General features: G+C 46.9%; 1 protein-coding gene across 1 annotated transcript in view; it reads right to left on the bottom strand.

Annotated features, from left to right (window-relative positions):
* Positions 1–12,205, bottom strand: part of LOC138515351 (probable E3 SUMO-protein ligase RNF212) — a 188,779-nt gene that overhangs the window by 167,590 nt on the left and 8,984 nt on the right. The window contains exon 3 of the mRNA XM_069630230.1: positions 6,779–6,821. Coding sequence (XP_069486331.1) covers positions 6,779–6,811 — 33 coding nt within the window. The 5' untranslated portion in view covers positions 6,812–6,821. The remainder of the gene's footprint in view (positions 1–6,778; positions 6,822–12,205) is intronic.

Genomic DNA, 12,205 nt, shown 5'->3' with positions numbered 1-12,205 from the left:
CACCTGAAATCACTTTTGACATCAGCAAGTCTATTCATTTCATTTATTCCACCCATTCCTTTGTAAACAGGTCTGTGACGGTAACATCCTATCACATTGTTGTGCCCCGCTACCCTCCTTTTTTGCAACCATCAACAGAACAAGCACCAGAGCCTACTGGACTGGTCCCTAGAATGTGACCTTTGATGAGACTCACACAGGTGCGGTGCGTGTGGTTCTTAAAAGGGAGAAAGGGAGCTCAGCAGTTAGGCAGTGGGAGGCCTACCCGTTGTGGGCCCAGTAAAGTGTGTCTGTGGCCAGGAAGAAGAGGCTGAAACAAGTGACCATACAGGAAAATATAGAACAGCATAATATAGAGAAGATGAAAAATGACACCAGTCATAGGCGTGCCCGCTGCCAGTTCACGGTGTTATTCTCAGGAACCCCTACTGCTCCAGAGGATGTCCTAGATTTTTCTCTGTGCTTGCTCCCACACCCAGTTACTTTGCTCCCTTCCCAGTCCCTGCCCCTTGGGCATATGCCCTTGCTGCGTCAGCCCCCGTATTGATAAGACTAACCTCCAGGTGATGCACGCACCTTATGGGGGCCAGTATGGGGCTCCTAGAGGCCAGCATGAATTTAGCAGGGTAGGGAGAGATACCCCCAGACCTCTTCTGAACCTCCAGTAGTAGGGCTATCAGAACACTAGGTACATGCCTCATCATGTTCCAAGCCAGTATCCACACCCAGCCCGGTGACCATCCCAGTTAGGTCACCGCCTTTATCAGTACCAGTGTGCCTATTTTAAGGAATGGGGTCACTAGAAGTACAACTGTCCTTAGCGGATTCAGCATCAGCATAGCAAGGCCACAGCCCATCACAGCTACCTGCAACATGCATGCCTGGTCCCTTTCAGCTTCACCCTCAGCCTAAACCCCCAGATCAGAAAGCTGGTTCTTGCCCAGCACTCCAGCCTGGACAACCCCAGGCCGGATCCCAGACCAATGCCTCTCATCTCCCAGCCAGTATTAAAAACAGCCTGGTTACCTCTTCTGACATCGCCATGCAAACCTAGCCCCAGCACCCAGGCTAGAGTACCTTCCAGTTCCATCAAGCTTTATGGGAACTGCACCCAGATGAAGTAAGCCTGCCACCCCAACTCCTCGTCCTAACAATCCCCTTCCCCCCTTCCAGTGGCCCCTATGTGACAGCCCAGGTAGGTAACAAGCATGCCAGGATGCTGGTTGACACAGGAGCCACCTTCAGCACACTGGGGGTGTTGCTAGATGGCCCAATGTCTGGACGGACTGTCACAGCTGTAGGGATAGAAGACATCCCATCTAAGGTGCCTGTATCATTGTGGTGCACTGCATTCTGTGGCCTACTACAGCACTCCCTGTCGCTGCTGCCCTTCCCTCTTGTCTGTGCGCTGTTGTGTATTATGTGTTCCTGTCTATTCTTCCGAATTTGCCAGTGCTAGATCCCATAGCAGAATTGACAACATTGCTGCACACACTGCAGGCTACCCTGGGGACAAAATAGAACACAAAGCTTGGGGAAAACAGAAAGCAGAATGGGGCGCTACAAGCTGTCAATAGTATGCGCACAGACAGGTCTAACCTGGCCAGACATGCTGCCTCGAGCCCTCATGTACATGAGGGGTCTGCCCAGCCGCTTGATGGTCTCTCTCCATTTGAGATCCTGATGGCAAGACCAATACCTCTGCCAGCTGCAGCTCCTCCCGCCGTGAACAGGTTGCCTTTGAAACAGAGTGATGATTCTGTTCTGGCATATTTCAAACACATTACTTCAGCCACGAGACAGATCTGCCGCCAGGTCAGGGAGGCAAAACTTGTGGTAGGCCAGCAAAGATTACATTTAGTGCAGGAGTGCACCCCAGATAATGGACAATTGTTTCCCTCAAAACTGCCACAAACCCACTTGGAAATCCTGCCAGCATGGGAAGAGTATATCTTCTCTCGCCAAGGGGAAGTGACCTGTGATATTTGAACATCAATATATATTTTTGTAACTTGAACATTTTTGGAAGTGTGATTTATTGTTGTTGATTTGCTGTTTTTGGAACTGTAATTTTGTTGGACAACTTTTTGTATATTTTCACTCTCTTTCTCTCTTCCTCTCTCTCTTCCAGTATGCCTGCCATCAATGCCCTGCCTTATGCCCACAGAACAGTGCAAACAATCCTACATGTCCAGTGTGCATAACTTACTCTGCTGGCAACAAGCCTACTTCTCTGCCAGATATACATCTGTTCCTGATTTTTGCAAATGTTTTGGTGCCTTCTTTTGTGTTCCCACTTTTCTGTGTACCCTACCTGATATTGCCAGAGGAGAGACCCAGTCCGCATACACAACGCACCCTGACCGGGGTTTGGTAACTTCTGCGCCCACATCTGTGGCCCTGCCTGAGGTCTCCCTCATGGCCTTTCCCATTTTGTATGGCCTCTGACTTCCACAAACTGAGTAAAGTTTGGGTCAGAGGTACAGCAAGCCATTTAAGGGAGTCACATGGTTATCATATACCGTTGGTCTTACATACCCCATGAAGGTGTTTGTGTGTAGGTGCAATGGATTGTGACTTGTACCCCTCTCTGAGGGCTTCCTGTCCCCTAAGGGGGGCAGGCACCTCCAGAAGGATCATGCTTCCCTTTTTCTCTATCGGCTGTTAGGTGTAGGAGGCTCACCTCCCTAGTTCCCCGTGGGGTGGTGTGACCTTTTTTTCAGATTCGTCACACATCCCTTTTTTTTGGTTGTTGAATGCTCCATGTGTGCCCTTGGCTTTAGGCGGTGCAGCTTTCAGCCTGATCTCAGAGTAACGAGCTTGCAATTAGCACGCTTCTTCTATAGTTCTTGTAACCTGTTATTGTCAATCAGTTATGTGTTGTATAGGGCAGAAGTAGACTGAAGATCTTGTGTTGGGCTTGTGAATATTTTCTTTGCTTTTAGCGAGAATTAAGAGAGGAGACGTGCCGAGAAAGTTAGGGATTCCCCCTCATTTCATTCTCCTCTTAGATCCTTTTGTGCAGCGTTGGTGGGAGCCATCTAGATGCTGCATTATTTCATCAGAGTTCACTGCAGCGTGGGTCGGTATACACGTTTTCTGATATTTTGCTGTAAGCTCCTAACCAACTCTAAGTTTGGCCCAACTATGCCATGGCTTACTCTTCAAGAATAATGATAAGGTTTTAAAACGTGTTGAGTTATGAGCTTTCTTCATTAATTTGTGCCTGTAGGCCGCTTCTCAATGTCTGAAATCTTCAGCACCTCCCCATGACGTCATGGGTGTTTATCTGCTCCCACTCCGGACTCTCTCTCTCAGCACAGATAATATGTCTTACCCTTCTCTCTCGTATGTTAATGTATGCCTCTGCCATGGGGTTGATTAGTTAGTTGAGCCGCCATTCATCTGTGTGCGTGCCTACTCTGCGTTCGTCGGTCTCCACTAAGCTTCTTTCCCTTTGTTCGGCGCTAATCCGGCACAATATGCTTCCGAGTGTCGACTGCTTGCTCAAGGTACATTGCACTGCTGTTTTTTCGAGTTGTGCTGGGGACTTTTGGCATTTAAGGAGGAAAATCTCTATTTTTCCGCTTTGGAGCCTCCTAAGTTATGACTGTCCCGTTACAGTGCTCAGCAGTCCCCCCACTTGCTGATTTTAATTGAGCAAATACCCCCACGTTCAGTGGCAGATCAGGCCATTAACAGCCCGCCAGCCGATCCTAAAGTAAACCCGAGTGACTCAAGAACCACCTCTTCAAGGAGAGTCTCCTCCTCAGTAGCTAGGCCATCACATCACCCCCCGTGCCACCTTATTCGCTAGATGCCATCCAACCCTCTCCTCCCTGCCACCCTGTATAGCTGTACGCCTCATCTATGTCCTTTTGCATCCTACCCCCACTGTATATCTGTACTGTTGTATACCTCAGTAAAGTGTTCCGTTGTGTATCTGTTTTGTTGTATACCTCTGTAAAGCGCTCTGTTGCCTGTAGAATTATAGGTTTGTGCACAATAAATACAATAATAATAATAACATAATAAAGCATGGGTCTTGAAAAGGGCTTGGGGCTGTAAGCGGCCAAGTACACCCCTGAGCATGGGGCTGATCGCTATTCCAAGGTGCAACTATCTTTAAAGTCCTTTTTTTACAGAAACAGGCTGCATGTATATTCTATTTTTTTGTATTTGCATTTTATTGAATTTATATAGCGTTTGAATCAAAAATGCGTAGAAAAATGTCTTTAAAGGCATGGTCTAGTAAAAAATGTTATTTAAAAAATAGATAGGCAACATAAAAAAAAAATACTAGCATTCTCTTTTTTAAAACTTCCTATGTCAAATTTTGAGCTATTCAAGCTCAAAATTCGCAAAAGCAAGCACATGGGCGCATCCATTTTGTGAAATGGATGCCCTCCTGTGCTGGCTTTTGCTTTTGCGGCACTAATGAAGGAAAAGCCAGCCAGCTGTAGTAAACAAAAGCTACCGCTGGGTGGCTTTCCCTTCATTAGTGCTGTACGCGGAGGACGGGGACCGGAGACCAGAGCAGGAAAGCTGCAGCTGAATCTCGGTAAGTGCTATTTATTTTAAAAAAGAAATAAGCACTAGCTGCGTTTTTTTTTCCTAAGTTTTCCGGGCTGGAGGAGCCCGGAAAACTTAGAAATAAAACCGCAGCTTTAAAAACGTTGTATTTATGTTTGCGGTCGCTTTTGAAGCGACCGCAAACATAAATACAACGTTATTGTGTTGTAAAACGCTGCGGTTTTTCTTTCCAAGTTTCTCAGGCTCCTCTGGCTCGGAGGAGCCTGAGAAACTCGGAAAGAAAAACTGCAGCGTTTTCCAACACAACTGCGTTGTGTATACGCTGAAGGAATTAAAAGATATAGGAAATTAAAAAGAAGGCGAGTGTCAAAAGGCAACCAAATAAGGTCATGCAGGGCAGTGGAGATGGAGTCCCCGGGAGAGAGAGAACGAAGAGTGCGAATGGAGAAAGACTAGACATAGCAAAGAGGGGCAAGTCAATACGCGAGGAAACCTAGGAGTAGACAGGAGCAATAGTAAAGGCGTGAAAAGACTAAAGAAGTTATCAGGAGTTTAGAGCCATGAAAAGTAAGAAACCGGTTAAAAAGCTGGAAGCGATAGGAGTGAGATATAAGAAATGTGAGAGCAGAAAGTCAGTGAGAGATCGAAATGAACACTTAGATTTCGAGCAGAAGTGGCAAGAGAGAGGGAAGCAGGGGGAATGGAAATGGGGGGATGGGAGTAGGAACAGTAGAAGCAGGGAAGAAAAGAACCTCAGTTTGAGAAGGATTCAAATGTAAGAAGTGTGAGGACATCCAGGATTGGATGGAGAAGAAAGGCCAAAAAACATGACTGGTTGGAATCGGAGCATGAGGCGAAAGAGAGGAACATCTGGGAGTTATCAGCACACACAAATGATATGAATAACTATGTGCAGAGATGACAGCCCCAAGAGAAGTATAGAGCGAGAAGAGGACCAAGCACAGAAACTTGGGACATACTGTGTAGAAGAGGGAAACCCGAAGAGGACTGGCCATGCAAAGAAACTGAGAAGTAGTTGTTGGTGGGATAAGACTGGAACTAATCCAAGACAGAGTTGGGAAAACCTAGGCAAAAAAAGAGATGAAAGAAGAATAAAGTGGCCGACCATATCGAAGGTGGCTGACTGTTCAAGGATTACAATAAGAGAGGATAGCTTCTGGTAGCGAGCGGAAATAAGAGATTCAGTTACAGCCACAAGTGAAGTCTCGGTGGAGAGAGAGGGCCTGAATCCAGATTGGAGGGCTCGGAGGAGTGAGCGTAGGTTAACAAAGGAAGAGGCCTGAGTGTTAACTATTCGCTCCAGTAGCTTAGAAAGGAAAGGAAGGAGAGAAATAGGGCAAAAGTTAGAGCAGAGAGAGGGGTCAAGTGAGGGTTTTTAAGAATCGGGAGAATGGAGGCATGCTTGAAAAATGAGGGAATGGATAAAGAAAGTGCCTGCCAGTACAGAGTTATTCCCCAATTAAAGTTACCAAACCTGATATGATGAATGGACAATTACAATATGAGCATCATAGGAAGTGTGGAAAGAGGCCATATAGGCCAAGTCAGAGGCTGCCCGGGTCTTATACCAGAGTTGCTCAGCGCAGCGTAAAGCCTGCTGGGACGCCCAGAGAGAGGGTGTCAGGCAAGTTTGAGATGGTTTGCGCGAAGGCAGATTAAGAGCATTAGTCAAGCTGTCGGAGATAAATCATGGCGATGGAAGCCGGAGGAAGAAGAAGTCGGAGAGGTGGAGGGAAGAGGAAGAGTGAAAGCAAATACATCATTATCAGAAGAGTGGGAGTGCAGTGATAGAGGACGACAAGTGAATAGTAATGTAAATGAGATCCAATGAGGAACCAAAGTTATTGGGACATAATCGGAGTCGAGAACTAGGTTTTTTGAAGGCTCTCCGTTTTTAGATTACAATTAGCAGCTGCAGGGAGCAGTCAGAAAGGTTCTTTGGATAGTGGGCCCATCTTCTGGCAAAGGCCTGTACTTCTGTTGCCTGGACTGCTACTCCCATTCTTGCATGTACTGACATCTCAGACTCTTTTGCCTCCTTTCTGCCACTGTGGACAGTACCAGGTGGTAACAGCATTCAAAGGTGTCCTCTTCATTATTCTCAAATTAGCGTGGGCTGCAGCTCTTACCACCCATTAGTGCCTGCCAGTACAGATTTCTTCTCTAAAGTTACCAAACCTGATATGATTAATGGACAATTACAATATGAAAAAAAAGCACTCACTTTTCTAACTTGAGATGAGTTGTCAACATCCATTGAATCAGCCCTAAAAAGAAAGTCATAACGTTCAAGGACTATTTATGAAAACATGACATCCTATGGTCAAATGCAACATACATTTCAATGTTTTACGTTGAAGCGTTATGTCCCTCAGTGATAAACATGCGACGCATTATTGCAAAGAAAGACGCATTAACAAACATCAAGAAATAAGCAATTGTTGCCCAGAACGTGCAAGGTTAGCAAATATCACAGTGTATATTTATAACAATAATCAATATACATAGTGGTATTTGTATGGTCAAGTGAGGCCCACCAAATATTCCTAGAATTGTATAGGCTAACATCGTTCACCGATACATTTGATTTTTACCAAGGTGAAATCAAAGAGGGCAAAGGTTTGTACCAAAACAGAGACTCAAGCCAATTTCAACCAATCTATTCCCTTGACATACAATAATTCCAACTGACTGACCATAGTAACTGCTGTACTCCTTGAGGTGGATCACTAAACCAAGAGTGGGCTTTCTTGTTTAATCTGAGATAATATGCCTCCTCTGGACAATGTGATAAGTAACAGAAATGGTTCACCTGTAACCTCAGTAACTCACGCTTCTGATGGCATATTCTCAGAGGATCGGAAATATTTTGTATTTCTATGCCCAGCATTTAACCTTATCAGGAAGCAATATTTAATAACAATTTTGATGGTACCGGAACCAGGCAGTCTGGTGCTGCCCCAAAGTATTTATGGTCTTATTCTGATAGAGATATGGCCCTTGCCTTATATTCTTTCACTGAAAACGCATTTGCGATGGGGACCAAATGGAACACAAAGGAGGTAATTTTATTAAGAAAGCAAATTGCATGAAGGGAACAGCCAACGTTAGCACTAAGTTCAGTTGGGTCTTCTGTATGAATTTTAAACATTTCTCTGTAAAAAAGTAAAAGGCACCTTCAAATTATGCTTTGCAGACAGCGTTTTGAAATAACCACGGTCAGGTGAATTTTATAGTGGGTTGATTAAGTATTGTAGTAATAAAGGAAAGATACCGGGACAGCCAACTGTCATCCCTAGAATCCCGGAACCCAGACCCGGCTAACCTTCCATGAAGCTAGAAGGTTCCACATGACCTCACAGCCCAGGTAAGCACAACCCAGATAATCATGAGGCACACCTCCACAACAGATCATGACACTTATTCCTCCTTACCCACAGTAAGCACAATCCCAGATTGTGTAACCCAGATAATCATAAGGCACAACCCCATACCAGATCATGACACTTCTCCTTCCTTACCCGCGGTAAGCGCCATCTCAGATTGTGTAACCCAGATAACCATGAGGCCAACAACGCCACGCCAATAACAGATAAAACAGCCAAAAATGACCATAGAGCAACACCGTGAACCACCAAATCCATAAAGGAAAACACCCCACTGGACCCAGCCCGCCACGGATGAACCCAAAAACTAAAACTAAAGACCCAAAAAGGCACTAAGAACCAACACCAGCTAAGAACTCGCTGATGAATCCACCAATCCAAACCACAGTGCCTAACAACTAACACCAGCGAACAACCCGCTGATGAAACCATCAATTCAACTACAGTGCCCAACAACAGGCAACTCGCCCCACGACCCAGAGAAACGTATCTATTGGCCCCACACCCCGGAAGCCCCACCGTAAAGTATAGACATCACCTCACTGCCCCACCTAGTGTAGCACCTGACTGCCCACATGAATAGACTAGACTGCACCTCACTGCCCCCACTAGCGCAGCACCTAACTGCCCCACCATAAATAAACTAGACAACACCTCACTGCTCCCAAGTAGCATAGACTGCACCTCGTGCCCCACCGTAAAAATATAGACTACAGCACCTCACTGCCCCATCTAGCATAGACAACACCTCACTGCCCCACCGTAAAAAAAATATATATATAGACAGCACCTCACTGCCCCACCTAGCGCAGCACCTCACTGCCCCACCATGAATATACTATACAGCACTTCACTGCCCCACCTAGCGCAGCACCTCACTGCTCCACCTCGAATAGCATAGACAACACCCAACTGCCCCACCTAGCGTAAACCTCACAGAAAATAGGCACCCCAGTGCCCACCACGACTCTCCAAGAATGATAAGGGGAAATTCCCCTACAAACGGACATGAAACACCATGGAACGAACAGAACACACAAATAAACATCACATCCCAAAAGGATATGCACACTAACAATCCCAACCGATGGCACAATGCCAAAATCAAGCACTGAACCGTGCACCCTCATGTCCACGGTATAACAGAACACTAACAACCCTGCAGAAGAGAGTACACCTCGCCCCTGCGAAAGGAAGCAATGTTACATAAATACAATGGATGTTCCAGAACCCCGCACCCACAAGTCCTCATGGCAACCCACACAGAGACCTAAATAGAAACAGGCCACAACATGAAGACAACAATCCACTGTACATCATTTACAGGCATTAAGCAACTAACACAACCCAGGAACAAACCAATACAATTACTAACCCCGGAGGCCACAACATATACACAACAGCATAACCGGCCTCCCTCAACGCCTACTTCAATTAGTCCCCAGGACTCGCGAGAGCCTTCATCCGGATGTACAAACCTCACAGATACGGATCCAAATCTCTCAAACTTTCTGCAATGCCACGACACTTGTTGCAGAAAACCTGTTGCTGCTGCCACCCCTTGGCACACATGAAGCATGGAACTTCCCTCAAGGGCTCTTCCGAACCGTAGCAGCACCTTTTCACTATACTCCAGCAGTTCTCCCCATTTTCCTCATGTCGGTCCTCCCCACTTTACTCGAATCCGTAACACCCCTGCTATCTCTTGACACCGCTTTCCTCTCTGCACCACAAGCTAAAGTTATTCAGATCTGCAGCTCCTACGACAGAATCCGCTGTGACAAAGGATGACCCCAGGTCCTCCAGAAACACTCCACCAGTTTGCAGGCCTGCACTCCCATCACCCGCGCTGCGGTCCAACTGAACATCACCATCAGCTGCAACGTTGCGTCCAGCAAACCATGTCGGAACGTACACTGAACGTCACCATCAGTCACAACGTCTCGTTCCAGCAAACCATGTCGGAACGTACGCTCTCCGGCCACTGACGTCATCATTCCCTCTGCCGGCATTGGACAGCAAACACTGCCATTCGCTCCCTGCCTGAATTATATGATATGGCATTTATAACGCGCCTATTCACAAGTGTTTCGAGGCGCAAAGAGGCAAGGGAGGGGGCACAGAGGGAAGACAGACAACGATCTTACTAGGCCAGGCGTCATTCAGATCGCGCAAGTGCATGGGAAGGGGGAAAGGGATAAGTGCCAGGGGGATGGGAGTGGGGAAAGTGCAGTACATGGGATAGTAGACTAAATAAGATAATAGAAAATAGAACGGCCAGATGGTGGCAAGTGCAGGAAAGAGCAGACATAAGTGCTGGTAGGGGGACTGTAGGGATACAGAAGGGTGGCCATGTAACCAGTGCAGTTTCAGCTAGGAATTCAGCAGGGGAATGGGGGAGAAAGCAGAAGCAAAGAGGACGGTTTTGAGGTGCTTCCAGAACCGGAGATTGTTCTCCTCAAGTTTTAGTGAGGCAGGAAGGCTGTTCCAGAGGGAGGCCCCTGCCGAAGAGAGAGAGAGATCTACCACCAACTCGTTACTTGGAGAAGCGACTGACCCTGAGGGAGTTGGAGTCGGATGAGCGAAGAGCTCGAGAAGTAAGATATTTGGGAAGAGAGAGTTGAAGGTATTGCGACCCCAGGCCCGAGAAGGCCTTGTCGACAATGCAGAGGGTTTTGAACTTAATCCTCGCAGCCACTGGGAGCCAGTGCAGAGATTTCAGTCCTGGAGAGATACGATCCCTGGACTTGAGGCCAAGGACAAGTTTGCAGTCCTGTTCTGGATAAGTTGCAGAGGGCGGAGAGAAGAGGCAGGCAGATTTAGATAGAGGCTGTTACAACAGTCCAGTCTAGAGAGAACCAGGGCTCTGGAGACGGTGAGCTTCTGGGGGAAGGAGAGGAAAGGAAGAATACCTCTGAGGAGGTGTAGCTGGTAGTGTGACTTCTTAGAGACATCAGAGATGTGAGGAGAGAAGGAGAGTGTGGAGTCTAAGATGACCCCAAGGTTTTTAGCCTTGCAGGTGGGAACAGGAAGAGGGCCAAGAGAGGCAGCAATCAAGCCCCCGATTGACTGTTGCCAACAGTCCACTTGTAACCAGCCATCCAAGTTGCTGCAGAAACGTCCACGAGATGCCAAACAGCTTCCACAGCGGGCCCACTGGCAACAGCCACCTCAGCCTCCTGCCAGCCAACGGCACAGCACACCAGGCAGCTTCCACGGCCTACCCGCTGACAACGGCCCTTAGCCTCCAGTCAGCCCACGGCCCAGCAGCTGTTCTTCCCGGCCACCTCAGCCTCCTGACAGCCCGCCTGGCTCACGTGTAGATCACTCGACTTTGTGATCCTTCCCCCTTCGCTAGGGTCCCTTTCCAGAACTCTGATGGAGCACCTCTGTTGCTCCTGCAACCGCTCGGCTAGCAGGATCCGCGGAGCCAACTCCTTCTGGCTGTCCGTACCCGGTACAAATGTGGAATGTCACCTCAGGAAGGCGGTACTCCTCTCCTGCTGCCCCTTCCCAGCAGCACAAACATCCTCGTAGCCAGTGAAATACCACGGTCAGGTGAGTATGATAGTGGGTTTATTAAGTGTTGTAGTAATAGAGGAAAGATACAGCCACACCCATCCAGAGCAAGAGCCAACTGTCATCCCTAGAATCCCGGAACCCAGACCCTGCCAAATTCCATAAAGCTAGAAGGTTCCACATAACCTCACAGCCTAGGTAAGCAGGTAAGCAGAACCCAGATAATCATGAGGCACACCCCCATACCAGATCATGACACGTTTCCTAACGGATTTGAAAGGAATCTGTCTGCTCTTAAGCCTGAGCTAATTTGGGGACAGATTCAATACAAATCCATTTGTTTTCCAGGAGTAAAATGGCACACAAGACGGAGTAGGAAAGCATGAAGGAGATGCAAACTCTGCTAGGTGTTTCCTCATCGTTTTATGTTTAATTGACAAAGGGCTGGAGAGAAAAATAGAGGTGCAAAAGCATTACGCCTTGCTTTACGCTTCCATTTTCTGCACCACCCATTTTAAAATAATCACCAGACTGTTTCCTTAGGGACGGTTTGCAATTAATATCACCAAATTTGGATGATTTATGTTTTTTTGTTTAATACATTTTTATTCTAGAAACGAATGTACTGAGTATTTCTTTAACTATAGTTTGTAATCAGCAATAATATCTTTTTCGACCTATGCTTGTTGCTGTTATTTTATCTTGTGATTTTTATTCATTTAATGAAAGTTTTTAGTAGTCTTCAA

The sequence above is a fragment of the Ambystoma mexicanum genome, chromosome 6q (assembly GCF_040938575.1).
Source record: "Ambystoma mexicanum isolate Mex_15411 chromosome 6q, UKY_AmexF1_1, whole genome shotgun sequence".
Classification (NCBI taxonomy): domain Eukaryota; kingdom Metazoa; phylum Chordata; class Amphibia; order Caudata; family Ambystomatidae; genus Ambystoma; species Ambystoma mexicanum.
The sequence above is the reverse complement of the archived record's forward strand: the minus strand, read 5'-3'. Positions and strand labels throughout refer to the sequence as shown.